At 44.1% G+C, this 21835-nt stretch overlaps 1 protein-coding gene and 1 long non-coding RNA gene across 2 annotated transcripts in view; one reads left to right on the forward strand and one right to left on the reverse strand.

The window, feature by feature from the left end:
* Positions 1-21835, forward strand: part of Vps50 (vacuolar protein sorting 50) — a 243954-nt gene that overhangs the window by 213125 nt on the left and 8994 nt on the right. The window contains exons 24-25 of the mRNA XM_037429998.2: positions 2792-2913; positions 14417-14612. Coding sequence (XP_037285895.1) covers positions 2792-2913; positions 14417-14612 — 318 coding nt within the window. The remainder of the gene's footprint in view (positions 1-2791; positions 2914-14416; positions 14613-21835) is intronic.
* LOC142771412 (uncharacterized) lies at positions 3652-17589 on the reverse strand. The gene is made up of 2 exons (XR_012885919.1): positions 17459-17589; positions 3652-3870 (listed from the first exon to the last, which is right to left on the reverse strand). It is a non-coding gene; the product is annotated as an uncharacterized LOC142771412 (long non-coding RNA).

A 21835-nucleotide genomic window follows, 5' to 3' on the forward strand; every position in this document is an offset into this window, starting at 1 on the left:
TCGTGTAGTGAACATGTTCCAGAAAATTGACTGTTGTTTGTCCAGGCTTGAGTCCTAAACATTTCATAATTTAGGCTCGTGTGGTGCTACCATCATTAAATGCATGAACAATATTCAGTGTCGCAATCCTTAAGACATTGAACCTAAACAAAGAGTCTGCGACACGATTCCCAGTGACTTTACACTTGTGCCGGGCAGTTAGTCTGCACTATTTCAGTCTAGTTATATCATAAATAATAGTCATGTCCATTAGAGCATACCAGTTGTCACCCTGCATGTTATCCACCTCGAAGGATGCCGAAAAGGCCAGAAAGTTCGCCGATGAAGAGCTTGCCAGTTGAGCTTTCAGCGTCTGAATACATCACTGATATTTATTTACATTTACAGGAGAACTGTACTCAATGCCACGAAATTTACATTTGCTGAAGACCTCCTTTACCCTCAGCATCTAAACTTATCCACAAGTGCGACAAACTTGAGGTGTAATGAAGCCAGCAACTGAAAGTGTTCGGGGCAGTATGCTTTGATGAAGTACGAATGGAGCGGCGCACTATGTCTTCGTATTGTCTTATAGCGGTTACCTGATAATTTTCTATACGCTGCTGACTCTTAAGGAGCATTTTGGCTTTCGTACTTCAACTTTCTTTTTAGGAAAATAGGCTATAAGCACCAAGTGCATACAACAGGCTTGCCCTAGAATGCGTCTTCACTCACACTTTGCCTTGAAAAAAAAGTGGTTTTGAGCCACACAAAAAGGCTGTTTAATAAAAGCATGAAACTGGAAAATATGTAAAAATGAACAGCCTTTTCAAATTGCAAAGAAGAAAAAGTCATATTTTTCCTAATTTTGCCCTATCCTGTGCTTGAGTTGAACTAAGGGACAGACTGCCACACTCGCTTGTGGTTATACGAATAAAACAACTTCTCCTGCACCTGTAGAGTATGAGTTTCATTATTAATATTAAAAACTGGCCCTACGTTTCGAGGCTCATTCTATCTTTTCTTCAGGGGCTGATTGTCCGGTTGACTTCAAAGCTAGGTTCTTCTCTTAGCGGTTGTTGTCCTCTCCCCCATCATTCATCTCGCCAGCCTTGTTACTGCGTTTTCTCCATTCCTTGCGGAGACCGTATGCATACACAATTCGGCAGGGTGCAGTCATCTTGGCAGTTACAAAAGCTGGTTTTCTTTCTTTTTGCCCCACCGCAGTGGTCTAGTAGTTATGGCACTCGACTGTTAACTTGAAGGTCGTGGGATTGAATCCCGGCTCCAGCGACTGCATTTTCGGTGGAGAAAAAAATGTTTGAGGCTTGTGTATTTGAATTCAGGTGTACGTCGAAAATCCCCAGCTGGTCAAAATTTTCAGAGCCCTCCACTTCGGCATCTCTCATAATCATAACGTGGTTCTGGGACGTTACACTCCAAGTATTATTTTTATTATTTTTCTTTTTTGTAATGCACTGCTAGCACATAACAAAACATAAAAAAGCTTGTTCAACATGTCAATAGACCCTTTTCAAAGTTCAGCACAGCGTATCGAACGAAACCGAAACACATTTTTCCCACCATGTCTTGTTCACCCAAAGGACGCTCATTGGCGTACCTTCCACACGCAGTACACGTCCTGCAGGAACGCAAGCGGCATCCGTGTGCTCTGCAGACAACACTCATTGGTGTCGCTGGGACACATAGCTAACCAGCTCGCACGTGTGAACAAGATATGGGGGAAAAGCCATGTTGCCAGACTCAATTTTTTAAAGGGTCTATTGAACCCAAGACATCAGTCATAAGCTCTATTTAGCGTAGTCATACACTTTCTAGCAAGTAAAGGTGGTGATATTTTCTCATGCGATATCAGACTAGAATAGCTAACAAGTGTAGCATTTTTAGCATAAATGTATGTTAAAGTAAAAAATTACTGGTAAAAAAATTGTATCTGTTGATTATTCGACATTCAATGCGTATTTAAAAAATGTGGTATTTGCACACCCCTAGGGTCATCCTACAGTGTGCCCCATAATAATGCTGCGATTTTCGCAAGTAAAACGCCATAGAACTATTAATTACAGGTGCCCAGCCAATGGCTGATACAATGGTCGTGACAAGTGATTTTTTAGCTTGTAGCGTCATTTGTTCAGAGGAGAGAAAGTAATATTTAGGTGACTTTGAAATTATATTCTCAATTGCAGGCCACGTGCTGCACTATGATATTTGGCTCGCATGTTCTTAGGAGCTTCTACTACCGATTGGCGGCGCTTTCTGACCATGCTCAAAAAGTGTTGCAGGGCCCCTTTTAAGATGCACCAAAGTGTGAAACCATTCTTTGAGTATTTATAAAGTACAATTTCACAATCCCAAAAACACCACTCTTTTCGTGACATGACACTTGCTACGGAACAAAATGCACGAGAAGAAATTTCAGGAGGAGATGCCACCTTGTCTACTGGGCCCTACTTAGCTTATAATCGGTCAAAATGAAGTACATTGTCATCTGTGGGTGCCATTGACCTCGCAAATAAAGTTTTATCATAAATTCAAGCTAAGGTTGTGAACATACTAAAAATAATTTCGTAATTTTCTGTGTTGCATGCGGCGATTTCGGCATGAAACTTGAACATAAGATATCAGCCTTGATCTTTTCCACTAGTAATGAATTTATGATAGTGAAACATGTGGCATGAGAGTTCTCAGAGTGCAGTTTGTCATTGTTTCTCTTTAGTGTCTCTTTAAGCATATCCATGAATGGAGTCCTACAAGTCAAACACCTGACCATTGAGGCTGTGAACCCTTGCAGGAGTTGCAGCTGTTCCTGATGCGTCTCTCGGAAGTATCCAAGCAGATCCCTCTGCCACCTGAGGCCACAGATATTCTCTGGGAACATGCCATTCGCATCGCTCATCGGACTTTTATAGAAGGGTATAGTTGTCTTATACCTTGTTCTGGTTCATCCTTTTCTCTTACCTTTAGGAAGTTCTATTAGTTGGCTCAAGCTTTCAATAGTTCTCATAAAAATTGTACATTTGTCAGAAGGCTGTGAAGTATCGGAAAATTCTGACTGAACAAGAACTGTGAGATTTTCTAGCTACATTTGGCATTACTTTTTCCGTGACAGCAAGCATCTTGAGCTGGCTAGAGGCATTAATGAGGGCAGCAATTATCAAGAATGGGTGAACTTGTTTATTTAAAGGAGACAGGTAAGCAGTTAAGATTACCTAATTGAAGATCGTTGTTAGAAATACTAATTGCCACTTTGAAATTTTCTACCAGAAGTTGCTGGTAAGTTTTGCAAATAGATGAAATCAAACCAATTTTATCTGCAGAACTCAAACTGAAACAATGAAAAGTGCAATTACCATGCTCTCCCGAGACTTGGAGATTGAGTGAGAAATTGGTACAGTTTATGTACTTTGCTTTGTGCTTGTGCAGGTGGTATGAGCATGCATGGTGCACGTATGTTAATTATCAGAACCAGAACTAAGGCCACTTAATCAATGGTAGAAACAGTGACATCATTCTAATCGTCAACTAGCATTTATGCTCTTGGGCACATCTGCTGTGCCAGTGAATTTGGTCGAATTCGATTACTCCACAGAAATTATCAGTGACCGCATTAAAACAATTTCAGATCAGTGATGAAAAGACTTTCTTCTCCCATTTGATTGCACTGTCTTTATTTTCTAATCAAGCAGATAATTAGAATTTTGTTATCAGTACAGCAATCACTGTCTGTAGTCGTCCTTAGATGTCTGCCACAATCCCAGAAAATAATCACGAAAGTAGCAAGCATTGCATTAGCCTTATTTTTGGAGATTATCAGTCACATCTCTTGAATCATCCTGTGGGCTCTGTCACTCAGCAGAAAGGTAGCTGAAGCTGCATAAGAAGAATCAAGTTATTGAGTTGGCATAAATTAATGTAAAAACAAAACTTTATTGCAAGAACAGATTGAAGTGCAGAGAAAAGAAACCTGACAGCTTTCTTTTTTTTATATCTTTCACAGATCGTTTTTTTTTATTGGATAAAGAATTGTGTTAGTAGTATGTTATAGTGTTCTCATGTACTATTTTTTAATTACTGTTATAACTGTGCTGTTGTTCCTGTAAGAAGTTCATAGTGTGTAGCATGTAGCGAGTTGTTATGCCCTTTTTTTGCATGATATATGCAGTGGCATAAATCAGAGACGGTAGGGGGGGGGGGGGGTATCAGATCCTCTTTGTGGTCAGGCTGGAGAGGACACTCATTGCAAGTGTCCCCCCTTGAGATTCGTGTTTCGAACGTCATATTTGAATTTATGTACATGCACAGCATCTACACTCTGCCTAAAACCTTCTTTGAAATTTGAAGGCCTTCAAGTGAGTAGAAATACAAAAGTGAAAGCTCCTAATCGTTTGAAAGAGCTGCAGAGCATGAGCTTCATGACATGCTACGTGTTGACATGCCGCATTAAATGTTTGCTATGTGGACCTTCTAAATGTGAATAATCAGCAACTGCCTGCCACTAATGATGTTGAATATTTGTTGGAAGCGTTTGCAATGCAGTACGAATTCATTTATGCTTGACTACGACTGGGTTACTTTAGGGAGAAAAAAAAAACACAGAAATACTGTAAACTAACATTGCCATAAATGGTACATTTATATCTATTGGTTGTGCAATGTTGTTTTTTCGGATCGGCAATGGGGAAATTTAAAGTGGAAGCTTGCCTATGACCAAATGTGAAGATAGTTGTTGATAGGAAACTTCAAAAATTATTTTTTTCGTTAAAGCAAAAATTATCATAATAAATTTCGCCATATAAATTTGCCATATAAAAAGAGCTGTGTATTTGCTTTCGATTTAGATAGAAAGATTATTTTTAATTGTACCACCGCATATCTCAATATAGACAAAAATGACGATTTTGTGAAATAATTGACTTTTTCTCGTAATGTATATTAGCTTGAGAGGTCCAAAGTATTCTTTTACACAAAGTATACCTTCTGTGAAATAAGTACTCATTGCTCAGGTATTCATACAAAGCACAGTATTGCAATAGAAAAAATACAAACATAACACATTTTTGCTAAATTCTTGGAGGCATATCTGGCAGAAAAATTGCTTCAATATTGAGGAGCGTCAAACACCTTACACAAGCATGAATACTTAACATGTCGACCAAATTTGGTGTAGAAAAAAAGAGCAGTACTTCCAAAATGAATTTTTTTCCAAACAACACCCAGAGGACATTCTGAGAAGTTCAGAGGGCACCCACATGACCAAATATTTTTTTCTCTTGGAAATAGTCTAGCAATTCTGTTTTCAATGCAGTAAATCAGCAAATGTTTTGTTTGTTTGTTTTTCAAATACACTTAAGGTGGTTTTTGCGTGGATTGACCCAGTTGTGAGGTGCATTTTATCATGTCCAATGGGCCACGGAATGATGCAGATTACATTTATAGCCAAGTGCTTGCATCTATGGAAAGAATGTGCTGTGAAAGGATGCAATAGCTACAAACGTATGCCTGGTGATCCATGTTTTTGAGATAAGAAACAAGGGCAATAGTTCGGAATACTGTGCATGCTGGCCTTCTATGCATCAGCGTTCCTGGGAGCCAGTTTCCTTCTTAAACGTGCAGAACCTACTAATATTCATCTTATCGATGAGCAGATCGCCAAGTTATCTATTGTGCTACAATTTTCATGCCTGCATTCAAATATGTAACGGTAATTTATCAGACCATAATGCAAAACAAAGCACACGTAGTGTCCACATAATGTTCGTTACGAGACTTTTTTTGCCTATTATCAATGCATGCTGTGTACAAAAATTGAGTTATTGTGACCATTTATTAAATTTGAAATGTCATAAATTTGGCGTGATTTGGTGCCATTTCTTCTTGCTAAAATTGATGAACACGAGCAGTGTGCATACTAAAAATCTGCATATGTGTGCAGCAAATGAGCAATGCTGCTGTTTGCATTAATTCATCTCTGGAAGATGCCACAAATGCCAAATAAAAGTTCCAGGAACAAGTTCCTTCGTAAAACCAAGGCGAATTGAACGGTAGAACACTTAGATAGTATTTTCTAGTCATGAGTTGATATTAGTCTAGCTGGCGTTGACTTCAAGCGCACTCGTGGAGGACTTGCCGACGATCACCTCAGCGCGAGTACTCAGGTGCCTACCAAAACTATATTGAGATCGAATTTCTCACTAGTGCCAACCAAATTACACGACGTCCACTTTATTTTTTGTTCTGCCGCAAGTGTTCCTTCTTCACAGAGATGGCGCTAAGCCCCATTAGCAGCGGATGAGACGCCATATTTTCCGAACATAAGGGCTTGTGTGCAAGCTTCGCTACCAGTTATATCTACCTTGTGCCTTCTTTGCATTATCACCTTGGTCATGATCATGCGGATATTAGTGCTCTTGATAGGAAAATGGCAAGCATGTAGTTCTTGAGAAAGGAAACAAATAATAGCCAGATAATAAGTACAGTAGACTCCCAATGAACAAAACTTGCTTAAACGAAAATTCCGCATTAAAGGAACAAAATGGGCTCATATGGCTGGGTTTCTTTGTTTTGCATAGAAAAATTCATCAGTTAATCGAAACAGGGCTTACTGGTCACCTACGGTTAAACGGCACAAACTCTAAACACAGCACAGACTCGCTCAGGCTGGAGGTAGTCTCACAACTGTGGCAACACCTAGAGACAAGCCAATCCAGTAGTCATTCTCACTTGTGGTGGCTGTGGGAGCCGAGTCGGCATGTCATTCGTTTGTTAGGCCTATTTGTGTAGCTAAGTGAGGTAGATCACGGTGTTATTTCAGCTCGATGGAAAGGAAGCGGCCGCACCATGCACTCTCGCTTGAAAAAAAAAAAAAAAAGCTGCAAATTCTTCAGGAGCTCGATCAAAGTGGCCTGCTTAAGACAGAGAAGGCGAAAAAATACAATATCCCGAAATCGACGCTGTCGCGTTTCTGCAAAGACAGAGAAAAGATTGAAGGCACTTTAAAGAATGTGAGCTTTACATCAAAACGAATGCGGATGCAGACTATGCCTTATGAACAACACGAAAAAGTTCTTTTTCTGTGGTTCAAGCGTGCATGGAGTTCCCAATTTGCCCATAATCAGACTAATTCTCGAGCGGAAAGCTCGAGAAATGGCCATGCAAATGGGTTTTGAGAACTTCATCCTAAGCGACGGATGGCTCAGCCACTTCAAACCACGCCATGGCCTAGTCTTCAAAGCAATCTCAGGTGAGAGTGCTGCAGTCAACAGGGACATTTGCACCGACTGGCAACAGGCGTGGCTGAAGGAGATTTTAATGAGCTTTGAGCCACGAACGAGACGTCTTCAACCTCGACGAGATGGGTCTTTTTTATAAGGCGCTTTCATCAAAGACTCTCACCTTCAAAGGCGAAGCTTTAAGTGGAGGAAAACACAGTAAAGATTGCATTACTTTGCTGGTGGGTGCAAACGTGGCAGGAAATGAGAAAATGAAGCTCTTGGTAATAGGAAAATTAAGGCACCCACGTTGTTTCAAAGGCGTTCGACACCTTCCTTTTGCGTACCATGCGAACGGAAGAGCGTGGATGACCATGGCCATTTTCGAAAACTGGCTATGGGAGGAAGAGACAAGATTTACGTGGCAAGGCAGGAAAGTTGTCTTCATCCTGGATAATTGCCCAGCCTACGGTCAGGTTGAAAGGCTCCAAGCCATCACTCTGGAGTTCTTGCCAGCCAATGCAACGGCAGTGATCCAGTCGATGGATCAAGGGGTTATTTAAAACAATAAAGTTCATTACCGCAGACAGTCGCTCTATCGAATGCTGCTTTGTGCAGACAGTAGAAGATGCTACAGCATATATTTATTGGCAGCCATACACATTTTGGCTCGTGCCTGGGAGCAAGTGAAGGCAACAACAATACACAGATCCTTTCACTATGCTGGCTTTCAAGCGCAAGAAAGCAGTACCTGATGAAAAAGAAAGCCCTGCTGATGCCGGCATTGAGACAGTATTCAGTCAGGTCGTACCCTCTGCCCCTTTTATGCTGCAGGACTACAAATCAATTGATGAAAATGTTCGTACCTGTCGGGAAGAGACTGTCGAGGAAATGATTGCCGAAGTGCACGATGAGGATCAATTCTTCAGGGATGAATGTGATGACAAAACTGCCAGTGCAGTGGTGCCACCAGACCGATCAGCTAAAGAGGCTGTTGATCGTTTGCAGCGCTATTTTAAGCATGAGGCTTGTCCAGAATTTCTAGCTAGTTTGTCAGGCATAGGTGCGTACCTTGTGAAAAAACAACTCAAGCTTGCCAAACAAACTACTCCTCGCTCCTTTTTTTTCTCCTACTCATCCTTATGAGTAAGGTGAGGTTTTGTGCAATTTGAATAAAGGTTTTGATTCACTAAATAAGTGTACTTTGCCTAAATGAAACTTCTGATAAATGGAACAGTTTTATCGATCCCCTTCTAGTTTCGTTTAAGAGGAGTCGACTGTATTGCTGTTTAGTTAATTGAAAGATGTCGTAAGTACTCGTGTTTGCCTTAGTGTATTAACCAGTGAGAACAGGGGCGGTAAAATTGGGTTTTGTACGTGTGGGAACCCGAATAAACGGACTATGTAGGGCACTCGAATAATTGTTTAGATTCGAGTACAAAAGCATTAACTGTTATGTTTAACCTCATTGGAATGTGGCTGCCATGGCAGTAATCAAACCTGCGGTCTCGTATTCATTATTCATCATGGCAGGTAAAAAACTTCACTTTTTGTAACAGAGTGCAACCTAGTAAGAAAACATCGCAGTCGCTAGCTCAACTAGTATTTAGTGCAGTCATATGCTGCCTAGCAACTACAGATGGTGGCAGTTTTTTTGTGCATTAACAGATCGCATCTCTTGATCATTCTATATTTATTTTATACTCAAAGCAATGTATTTGTATTCCAAAAATTTGATAAATAACACATTTATAAAAACAAGATACCTGCATTTCAAAAGCTGTGACCCCCCCTTATAGTTTTTCTAGATTTATGCCTCTGATGTTATATAGGTGATGCTTCTATTTACTATCACCACTCCGGCTTGCAGCCTTGTTAGGCTAGCAGTACTTTACAAATAAATTGAATAATTCAAAAGTAGGGTGGGGCCCCACTAGGCAGTCCTTGCACACTGTTGAGCTGGCTCAGCTCTTGGCATGTCCGGAACTTGGCATGTCCGGAGTGAGACCTAAAGTATACGTGCCTTGCATTTGTCAAGATTTGATATAAGGATCTCGGAGAAAGCATCCTTAGAGGATGTCCAAAATATATGCAAAAATATTAAGTTCCCGCTAGCAATGGAACACATTTGTGAGATTGCAGACAACAGACAAATGGGTAAACTTGTCTCCTGAAGACTTGTTGGCACGCTGCAATAAAACCTTTGCGAAAGAATATGAGCAATTGTACGGGAAGAGCTGCTTAAATTGTTGCTGGCCCCACAGCATCCCGTTGACCCGATTGCCGACGTTGTATGCCAGGAAGTCCAGCAATTTTTCTGGACACACGAACCAGAGCAGCCTGAGCCACAAGCCATGAGCTATGCTGCTGCAGCCCGCCGTCACGCCCCTCTTCCACACCCACGCCAAAAGGCCACCCTGCCGCACTGCTGTCGCCAGGCATCACCGCCGCCACCGCCACAACCGACGTCCTATCGTTCGCCAGCGGGTCAGCGCACCACGCCAAGAAAAACCGAGATTTGGCGGGCACCAGACAACCACCCGCTCTGCTATCATTGGTGCGAGGCCGGGCACACCTACCGCCATTGCCAGTACCGACATATGGGTCTACGGGGCTTCGACATCAATGCGCTCTGCCCACAACGAGGTGAACGACCGCATGACATTGCCGGCTACCTCGCGGGAGCGCAGTCGACACCCCGACGACTTTATCATTCGCTGTCCCCAGGCTGCTATGCCTCACCGCACTGCGGGCAGTACACCGGCTCTGTTCGGGGCCGATCTCCAAGCCCTTACTTGGAAAACTAAGGGCAGCAATCGATGGAGGTGGGGTTGCTGTACGGCGAACTACTGAAGATCCCCCGCTACTGCCAACGACGATGCCACAACGAAGTCACAAGCACCCGCCGTAAGACGAAAAGGGTCTTGACGTCGGACCTTCACATCATGAGGACGGCACAACGCAACGTGGAAGCAGTGGAGCAAATAGACGTAGCCGTGACCCAACGGCACGTCCCAACTGCAACGCACAACGATGAACCAGCGACCTCGACGTAATATTTGACAGCCACCTTGTCATTGCTCTCGTCAATACTGCAGCTGGCTATTCCATTGTAAGTGGGTCTTTCGCAATGAAGTTGAAAAATTCAGGACTGCATGGCAAGGCCCTGAAATCCGGACTGCTGGAGGTCACTTAATAACACCGACCGGAGCCTGCAGAGCAAGAATCACAATCAATAACCAGACTTATCCTGCGAGCTTTGTAATCTTACGAAATCGCTCCAGAGATGTGATACTTGAAATGGACTTTCTAAGTGAACACGGCGCTATCATCGACCTGAGGTACAAGTCAATCACACTAACCTCAGAAAGCATGCTGCCGACCCCTACAACGCCACGGAGTCACGCATTGCATGTGCTAGAAGAGCAGGTCACCGTGCCGCCTTTCTCCAACGTCCTCATTTCCAATGGCACCGAAAAAGCTTAAAACTTTGAAGGCATCCTAGAGGGTGATAAGCATCGTCTTTTGACCCGTCAGATTTGCATCGCAAGAGGCATAGCTGAGCTGCGTGAGGGCAAAGCAACGGTGGTGTTGACAAACTTCAGTCACGAATATAGGCACCTCAACCGTGGTACAGCAATGGCCCACATCGACGAATTCGTGGAAGCCAGCAATTCATTCGCCATCTTCGATGCTGCCGATGCTGCTTCGACGAATCGAGGTGCCGAACCAGATTTCGATGTCATCCTGAACCTTTCGAAGTGCAAGCAAGACCAGTTCAAGTTCCTGCTTTTGTGATTCAAGGACTGCTTCTCGTCATCATCGCAAATTCGACAAACCCCAGTCGCAAAACATCGCATCATAACAGAAGAAAGTGCCCGGCCAGTTCGGCAAAGCCCATACCAAGTCGTGACGCGTGAACGCGACGCCGGGGAGAAACTAGTCGACGAAATGCTACAGGACGACATCATTCAGCCATCGAAGAGTCCGTGGGCGTCACCCGTGGTATTAGTGAAGAAGAAGGATGGGACCATGCGTTTTTGCGTCGTTTACCGCCGCCTGAACAAAATCACAAAAAAGGGTGTGTACCCTTTCCCACGTATAGACGATGCACTGGACCGTCTCCACAATGCGAAGTACTTATCTTCGATGGACCTCAAAACGGGATATTGGCAAATTGAGGTTGATGAAAGAGATCAAGAGAAGACGGCTTTTATTACACCAGACGGCCTCTTCGAATTTGAGGTCATGCCATTTGGTCTTTGCTCAGCGCCTGCAATGTTCCAGCGCGTCATGGACACCGTGCTGGCTGGATTGAAATTGCAGACTTGCCTCGTGTACTTGGATGACGTCATATTTTCTTCCAGCTTTGATGAGCATCTCCGGCGCCTTGAAGGGGTACTTCAAGCTATCAACACCTCTGGACTAAACCTAAAGCCAGAAAAGTGCCGCTTCGCATACGAGCAGCTGTTGTTCCTGGGACACGTGATAAGCAAGTGTGGAGTCCGTCCCGACACGCGGAAAACAGGTGCCATTGATGATTTCCCGCAGCCCAATAACAAGAAGGCTGTACGCCAATTCCTCAGATTGTGCACCTAGTACAAGTGTTTCGTAGTGTTTCGTCAAACATTTTTCACAGATCGCCGAGCCGCTAATTTTTCTCATGAAAAATGTCGAATTAAGGTGGGAAATGGCACAAGGGGAAGCATTTCTGGCACTTAAGCGACGCCCCCAGACACCACCGATACTTGCGCATTTCGACGAATACACCGAAACAGAAGTATACATCGACGCAAGCAGCAGCCTAGGACTCGGGGCCGTCCTTGTGCAAAGGACTGGCGGCGTGGAAAGGGTTATCAGTTATGCTAGGCGGTCGCTATTCAAGGCCGAGGCCAACTATTCCACAACAGAAAATGAGTGCCGTGCCATCATCTGGGCATCATCAAAGCTTCGCCCCTAACTCTACGGCAGGCCTTTCAAAGTTGTCAGCAACCACCACGCCTTGTGTTGGCTAACTTGAAAGACCCTTGGGGTCGCCTCGCACGGTGGAGCTTCAGACTTCAAGAATTCGACGTGACCGTCGTTTACAAGTCTGGAAGAAAACACTCAGATGCCGACTGCTTGTCTCGTGCCCCCGTCGAAACACCGCTGCCCAACGGCCTAGATGAGGACAGCTTCTTAGGAACAATAACTGCCGATGACTTCGCCCAGCAACAGTGAGCTGACCCGGAACTAAGAAGCCTTGTGGGATACCTCTAGGGTAGCTGCACGACTGTTTTTAATGTTTTAAAGAGAGAACTGGAGTCATTCTTCTTGCGAAACGGAGTTCTCTTAAAGAACTTCTCGCCCCTTCGAGCCGACCGTCTTCTCGTGGTTCCTTCAGCAGTGAGACCAGAAGTACTCTATGCCCTACACGATGACCCGACGACTGGACACCTGAGTGTTTCCCGAACGTTCGCAAGAATACAAGAAGAGTACTACTGGTCACGACTATCAGCCGACGTCACTCGCTATGTCAGGACCTGCCACGACTGTCAACGACGAAAGACACCACTGACTAGGCCAGCCGGACTTTTCCAGCCCATTGAGCACACCTCGTCGGCTGTTCCAGCAAATCGGCATGGACATGGACTCACTGGGGCAGTTCCTAAAATCGAATTCCGAGAGAAAATGGATCGTCATAGCTACTGACTACCTCACACGCTATGCCGTAATAAAGGCACTCCCCAAGGGCAGTGCCTCCGAGGTAGCAAGGTTCTTCGTCGAGAACATTGTTCTGCGACATGGAGCTCCACAGGTCCTCATTACTGATAGAGGTACAACCTTTACGGCGGACCTAACTCAGGCAATCCCGAGGTACAGCCAGACAAGTCACCACCTATCATTCACAGACCAACGGCCTCACCGAACATCTTAATAAGACCATCGCCGATATGCTGGCTATGTACGTAGACATCGAGCACAAGACGTGGGATGAAATCCTTCCGTACGTGACCTTCGCGTACGATACGGCCATTCAAGAAATGACGCAGGTGACTTCGTGTAAGTTGGTCTATGGAAGGAGCCCGGCAACGACGCGCGACGCTATGGTTCCAAACGTCGCTGACGAAGAGAACCTCAACGTCACCACTTACCTTCAGCGCACGAAAGAAGCTCAACAACTCGCCTGCCTGCGCATCAAGAATCACCAAGCGACCGACAGCCGCCGTTACAATCTTCGACGAAGCTTTGTTGAGTACCAGCCCGAGGACCGTGTCTGTGTATGGATGCCGATACACCGACGTGGACTCAGTGAAAACCTTCTGGGACGGTACTTCAGACCATACAGAGTAGTTGGACGTCTCGGCCCACTCGACTACGAGAATGTTCCCGACAGCATTACAAACTTTCAATGGAGCCGTGCTCGACCTGAAGTCATTCATGTCGTGCGCCTCAAGCCATTTCATGCGCGAACCTGAGAACTGCATTTTGTCGCTGTGCTTATTGTTTATTGTCTTTATTATTGTAACTTCGTCTTTTGTTAAAGCATCGGGACGATGCCTTTTTCAGAGGGGGGCAATGCCACGTTCCTTTCCTCACGTGTTTTTTATCACCCCGTTACACTACGTTTAGCGCAAACTGCACCTACGATGTTAGAGGAGCTTCGAGGCCGTAGTATATCGTTTTGTTAAGATTACGCCCACTTTATGAACATTACAGATGTTTCCGGAACCTACGTTGCCGCTAGTGATAACGCTAGAATAAATGATGACAAGGGTATAAATGCCGAAACGCTTCGCCGCTTGTCAGTTGATCGACGGGCGGTGCTCCGTTCGCCGTTATCAGTGCAAGACTGCTACTGTAATCCCGCTCTCCATATACTGGGCACAGGTTCGCCCAAATAAAAATTTTATTATTCGACTTGCAGCGTGCTCCATTCGCCCATGCCATAACCCCGTGACAATATTTCATTAAAACTGCTGCTTGGGCGAGTTGGTTCATAATTATTTTGACAGATTTATCAGCGCAAGAAAAGACGAAACTTTTTGAGAAGAAATACACACTGTGAATATTTCATTACAATTAGCCTTTAATAAACTTCCTTACTTCTTCGGTGAATGCGATGTTACTTTTTCTGTGAAGTATATTTAGCCCAGTGCACATTATTAATGCTGTGGGGAAGTAGTCGGGGCTCTTTAGATTAATGGGGCAGCCTTGTGTTGTTGCAGCTTCTCACAGGCCAAGCGCTGCACTCCTGAGGGCCGTGCACAGATGCAGCTGGACCACCAGCAATTTGTCAGCAAAGTGGAGAAGCTGCGGGAGCAGTGTCAGCCCCTGCCCGACAAGGAGCTAGTCGAGGCCTACATCAAGGCCTACTACCTCATGGAGCGCAACCTGCGTGACTGGATTGTTGAGCACTCCAAGGTGCATAGTTCAAAAGTGTCGTTATTACATCCTATGCATGTGTTTTTCAAATGAGGTGGTAAACCGAGTGCTTGATATCCAAAGCCTTAGTGTAATATTATATCGGAAAACTTTGAAGGTACTGTCTATTGTTTTTAATCACTCTTCTGTTTTATATAGCAATAATTAGCGTACCGTCTTAATAAAAGCACAGGGTTAGGCGTATTTCCAAAAAAGTGTAACCTTTTTTCTGCAATACGGGAAGAGTGTTTTTTTCTGCATATTTTCTACATTTGTTCTTTTGCTAAAGAGCATTTTTCATGCCTCAAAACTAGGTTTTTGGAAAGCAAGTAGCAAGCAACAACCAGGGCTAGAACAGCTCCACAATTTGCACCAAAGCATCTCTGTTGCACCAAACTCGTTTATCAGTGCCGTACTGCGCCCCATGCAATACCTGGAGTTGACTGTAAGGTGTGACAGCAATCAAGGCCCGGCCCAGAAAGTTTCTGAAACATTTTGTTTTCAATTTGCGATAATTACGGTTTTGTCAAGACAGTGATCACTCAAGCAGCAAGTGTGAAGTTTGTTTATAAGGACGTGGTCACGATTGCTGTCTCGACAGGAATCATTGCGAATGGCTCGTGAACCGTACTGCGAGCTGCACTCTCAATGGGAAGAGACTGTACGAAAAGAGCATGTCCTCCTGGTGTGGCCGTACTCAATTACACCAGTGTTTTGTATAATCACGCGATAATGGATGCAAAAGAGCTAGCTGCCAGCAATATAATTAATTGCTATCACATTCATTACTTTATCCTTCCTGTCAAAACTGATTTTTTATATATAACTTGATGGCAGCTATCAGAACAGTGCGCTTACGGTTAACAAAAGAAGCGGAGCTGGTGTCCACGACAGGTGCACAGGACTGCTCAAGGAGTGCATGTGTATATCCTCGTTCATTTTGGCCACTGGGTTCTGTTATACGGCGCTTATTGACTCTGTGGTTGAGGCTTGTGCATTGAGGGAAAAAACAAAAGAAAGAAAAAAGGTGCCTGTACATAGCTAAAAATATCATCGCCAAAGCACTCCATACAAATGGTTAACCAGCAAAACTGAAGCCTTTCACAATTCTTGGTTCCATATTCGTGCTTCCTAATGAGGTTAGACATATATTTCACTTGGGTTTACCGCAGTGTTTGCTCGCAGTGTTTATGACATCGTGATCAATCTCGGCGATGTGGTTTGCAGGATCCGCCTGCCACCAGTGCTTGCATTCCCGTTCGTGATTTAGCGTTGCTTGGAAGGCAGCTAAATAATCGGTATACAGTTGCTCCCGGCACTCGGCTTCCCGGGCCTGTTTTTGTGCCCGGACTGCACCCATCAGCCCGGCAAATACAAGCTCTATCACCTTTCCACTGTCGGTGCTCTTCTAGAGTTGTCCATGGCTTATCCATGTGGAAGCTCTCAGTAGAAACTTATGCGTGCGTGCTCTGCGCCATTGCTGCGATGTGATGCACGACGTCACTCACAACGCAGCAGGGTGTCTATCAACTTGGAAAAATTGGAAAAGGCAGGGGATTTGGGCCCTTCTGGAAAAGTCAGAGAATTTCTGAAAAACCTGGCCAGGTCATGGAAACTGCCAGCAGTTTTGTAGGGCCGTCACAAAAATAAGCATTCCTCATCATCATCAGCCTGACTACGTCCACTGCAGGACAAAGGCTTCTCCCATGTTCCGCCAGTCAACACGGTCTTGTGGTTACTGCTGCCATTTTATACCCACAATTTTTTCATCTCATCTGCCCATCTAATTTTCTATCTCCCCCTAACCAGCTTGCCTTCTCTGGGAAGCCAGTTAGCTACCCTTAATGACTAGCGGTTATCCTGTCTACACGCCACATGCTCGGCCCATGTCCATTTCGTCTTCTTGATTTCAACTATGATATCCTTAGCCCCCGTTCATTCCCTGATCCACTCTGCTCTCTTGATCAAAGCTTAAAAAGTTGCTCTTCAAACTGCAACTGCAATGAGCTGCTAAAATAAGTGTAAAAAAAAAGGCAAAAAATAACTGTTCTTTCTTAGCGTAAAAGTGAAAGGATACATCAACCCATGTAACACAAAGTTTTCCGAAGTTTCGGCACCCAATATGGGAGACAGTCTCTTCCACAATATGAGTCATAAGAAAGGCACAGTGTACTTAAGTAGGCCTAAATACGTGACGTAAGCAGTGAGAGTACATTGTCAAAAACGTCCCAGCACTCCTGCTCAGCGTATGTATAGTTGTCTGTATCTGGATTCTATGTGCAGGCATGATGCAAGCTTGGCTTGATACACTGGCTAAAGCATTGCTAAGCTTCCACGTTAGTACATGAACTATTTGGATGTTGGTTGCTTCGGCATATCACATGGCATATTTGACTTTAGAAGCAACACATTACTCACATCTGTAAATTTATGCATGCTTGTCTAGGCCACGATTTCAGCTCGGTTTGAAGGCCCTCTGTTTTGTCTAGGCTAGAACTGCTATCAGTAGAAGCTTGCCGGGCTACTCATGCCTTTTATTATTATTATTATTATTATTATTATTATTATTATTATTATTATTATTATTATTATTATTATTATTATTATTATTATTATTATTATTATTATTATTTGCAAGCACACTCAGCCACACACTTATTGCTGGTAGCTCGTGTTTCAAGGGTAACATTTGTGTGACTTCAGCTAAATTTCTCATTTCAGTTTCGTGAGATTATGTAAATAAATATGCAATTATTTTTGAGCGTAACATCCACAGAAGAAAACATAAATCAAGGTAACGTGCCAACATTCATGATTGATCTGTGGAGTAAAGGTGGCTGTCGTACCTTGACTGATTCCTTCTTGCCACCACATATCCAAATGTCTGCACTTGAAACGCTGTCCTCAGCTTCATTGCAGCCATCCGAGGACTTCCGTTGCACTTCAAGCGTCAAAGCCCAGAGACACAAAATGCAAAACTGACTTGTGCTCATTGAAAAAAAAAAAAAAAAAGAAGAAGAAAGAAAGAAAGAAAAAAATTTTGCAGCACGGTTTTGTTCTGGCAATCTTGTCGTTACTCGTTGTCTAGGCAAAGTACACAGAATGCACAAGTAGTAGTTATTCTTTTTTTGTTTTTGCTAAAAAGTATACTTTAGAGGTGCGCAAATTAGGCAGGGATGCGAATCAAAATAGTAAAAGCAGCATTCTAGGTTGGATGAGATCTGATCCAATCCATATCCTAAATAGTGGAGTCAGTAAGTACAGCAGTTCAGGTCGATCTAATTCAATTCAATCCTCATCCTAAGTGGCGTGGGCTACAGCCATTATAGTAAATAGTAAACTAGATTATACTCCGTTGGCAGAACCGGCCAGGCTCCCGTCTTTTCATTTTGCACGGATACCACGAGATATTGCACTACTTCTACATTTCCTAGCAGCTTTGGCTGTGATGTTGAACTATCGCATTCTCCTTCAAACTTTCATCTGTGGTTATTTTAACTTGCGTGTTTGCTTCGTGGTTCTTCCGAAGATCAAACTGCTGACTTGCTCACTGCCTAACTCGGGGGTTTTATTTTTTGCCAGATGTACATATTTTTCCACATTTACTGCACATGCTTTTAACATTCTGGGTGTGTCTGGTAAATATGTTTACTTATTTTATATGGAGAGCCTGATTTTTTTTTTACCACTCGAGGATTTTTTTCCAGTGCACAGTTTTCCAAGCAGATGTGGCAGTCATGTGGTAATTTGCTTTTAATCATGAAAAACCTGGAAAAGTCAGGGAGTTGACAAATATCAAATCGGTAAACACCCTGCGCAGCTATAGGCACATGTGCTTGGGTGGGACACTGAGGGCGTAACTGATAGCACAACCAATGGAGGCTGCTCATGACACCGATGACGAATGGTGTTTAATTTCTCCTAGGCCATATACATCTTTCGCTGCAAAAGTCACAGTTTCACTTCAAGAGCAACGCAATCTTGACACTGTCTCAACCTGGTGCAATAAATGGCTTATGACTCTCAACTCTAACAAATCTAAATGCATGTCAATAACCCGGCGATCTATTTCTCCCCCCTGTACCTACAGAATTAACGCCGTTCCCCTCCAGCATGTCTCTTCATATAAGTACCTCGGCGTTTACATTACCAACAATCTATCTTGGCACACGCATGTTACCTACATCTGCAATAACGCTAACCGAACGCTAGGATACTTACGCCGCAACTTTTCTCGCGCTCCGCTGCCCCTCAAAATTCTATTATACCGATCACTAATTCGCCCAAAGCTTGAGTACGCGTCCGCTATATGGGATCCCGTGCAGCAAAATTTAATTAACGCGTTAGAATCTGTTCAGGACCGCTCAGTTCGGTTCATTTGTTCTAATTATTCCCGTACTGCTAGCATATCAGAAATGAAATCTAACCTTGACCTACCCAATTTAACTGTCCGGAGGAAACTGGCGCGACTGCATTTTTTTCATAAGATATTTTTTCACAATCCATCAATGAAGCGAGACCTCATTTCACAACCGTCATACCACTCATCGCGCATTGATCATCAGCATAAGGTTGCCATTCCGTTTTGCCGCACCAAATTCTTTTCAGCAGCCTTCTTACCGAAAACAGCCGCCGATTGAAACCACCTTCCCTCTTCCGTTGTAACAATAACAGACCCTTTGTTATTCAAGACTGCAATTTCTCAGCAATGCTTGTAACTATACGCAGTTTCCATTATCTATCTTTGTCTTGTATGTGCTTGAATTCTTATACATTTTTAGTTGACTTATGTTGCCTTCCTGATTTGCGCATCTGACACTTGTTTCTTTATTTTGTCTTTTTTTTCTTGTGTGTTATAAATGTTGTACCCACCCCCTCTGTAATGCCCTACGGGCCCTGAGGGTATTCTAATAAATAAATAAATAAATCGATTCAATGACAACAAATTGTAATGGGATACGAAGTGAGGCTGGCTGCTAACTTTCACGTAACTCATCACGACGCTGGCGTAAGACAATACAACCAATCTAGCGAGAGCAGCTTTGTTCGCTCAGTTTTTCCTCTAGGAGATCGCAGCAGGTAGATGTGTATACAAGCCATTCACTGATGGCTGTCGAGCTAGGGTTCGTGCGAAGAATCTCAACCCAGCTTTGGAAGCAAAGTTCATCGTTGCTGCTCGAGCGCCATCTCTCTGCCTCAAGTCTTTTCATTCTAGTTCAATATGGTTAGGGTGTTTCCTCTCTGCTTCGACGGCAAACCTCCCGAGTGAGAGGTCTGCCGTCTTATTCCCGAGTGGGGCGATGCTATCGCAAATTCCCTCCGGGTGACAAACATAGGGTGGCTCGTTTCATCTCTGCTTCAGCTGCATTCATCGCTCCCTCTCATGTGGCCCGTGAGTATGACATGCGATGCGCGGAGACATGTTATCAATTTGTACTTTAATAAGACATGACGGCAACAGCAAAAGCTTGTTGAGAGTGTTCATATACCGTAATTACTTGAATCTAACGCGCACCTTTTTTCTGGTTAAGCGAGTTCATAAATCGCATGCGCGTTAAAATCGAGCGTGAAAAAAAAATGAATACGGTCATTCTATTGTCATCGGCATTTCCAAAATGGCCGCCCCCTACGTGCTTCGGCACGGACCTTTCCTTCCTCCGTGTGCTTCGGCATGGCGCGTCGGCCATTTTTGCCTATGTGTTTCTCATGTGCGGCACTTCGTACGTGTGCTGAGGAGTTCGTCATCTTGTAGTTCATTAGCATCAACGGCATGGAAGGGCCGACTCCAGAAACTCGACGCGTGCACCACGATGCTGCTTTTAAAAGAAAAGTCATTGCATGTGCCGAAACAGACGGAAATCGGGCCGGATCGCGGTCGTTCAGAGTTCCCGAAACGTACGTGTGGGACTGGCAGAAACAAAAGCAGAAGATTGTCAAAGATTCATGCAAAGACTTCAGTGGACCACAGCAGGGTCGGTTTCCGCATATTGAAGAGCTGCTTGCCGAGTATGTGCTTGAGCAGCGAGCGGCACAGCGGCCCGTGACGACAGAACTGCTCTAAGTTCGGGCTATGCAGTTAGCTTTAGAAAAAGGGCTAACGCGGAGCCAGTTCAAAGCGAGCAGGTGCTGGCTAACTAACTTTATGAAGAGGAAAGGCTTTTTCCTCCGAAAGCGAACGGGCATGCGCCGAAACTTGCCAGAGGAGTACGAAGAAAAGCTTCACAGTTTTCAGAGGTTCGTCCTAAACTTGCGGCATAACAACGGCTACCTGTTTGGGCAAATCGGGAATGCTGATCAGACGCCTCTTTTCTTCGACATGCCTGGCACCACAACCGTCGAGAAGAAGGGGGCGAAGCAAGTTCGCATGCTGACGTCGGGCCACGGTAAAACAAGAGTGACGGCGATGCTCCGTTGCACGTCAGATAGGCACAAGCTTCCCCTGTACCTCATATTTAAACGAAAGACGCTCCGGAAAGGAGTCGTTTTCCCGAGTAGTGTGATCATGCGGGCCAACGAGAAAAATGGGTGCGCGTTGCAATCGATGTCTTACTTTTTTTTTTCGTCGTGAAAACCGAGTGCGCGTTACAATCGAGGGCGCAGTAGAATCGAGTAAATGCGGTAATTGCCATCGCAGTGATAAGGTTATCACACACTTTACCTTAGTATTTGAATAATGTGACATTGGACAAGTGTTGGTTCACAAGAGCTACATCTGCTCTGAATGTTCTCTTTGACTGCTCAAAGCTTGCTTGAAGACGCCCTTCTGGCTGCTACAAGCCTACTACAAAAGGCAGTTTTGTTGTAGGCCCGTGTACTCAGATTTGGGTGCACGTTAAAAAACCCCAGGTGGTGGAAATTTTCGGAGCCCTCCACTACGGCGTCTCTCATAATCATATAATGGTTTTGGCACATTCAACTCCACAAATCAATCAATCATCAAAAAAACTTCATGTACGAAAGCCAAAATGCTTGTCTAGAGTCAGCTGTGTATATGAAATTGTCAGGTAATTGTAAGACAATTCGAAGACACTGCACACTTTTACATTGGCACATTATCTACGAAGTGCATCATTTCAAACACTCAGTTCCTCTCTTCATTACACCTTAGGTTTGTCGCGCTTGTTGATAAGTTTAGATGCCGAGGGTAAACAAAGTCCTCAAGAGGTGTGAATTTCGTGACAACCCTTACAGCTCTCTCTCTTGTCAACATGAATAAATGTCAG

Source organism: Rhipicephalus microplus, chromosome 1 (assembly GCF_043290135.1).
Source record: "Rhipicephalus microplus isolate Deutch F79 chromosome 1, USDA_Rmic, whole genome shotgun sequence".
Taxonomy (NCBI): Eukaryota; Metazoa; Arthropoda; class Arachnida; order Ixodida; family Ixodidae; genus Rhipicephalus; species Rhipicephalus microplus.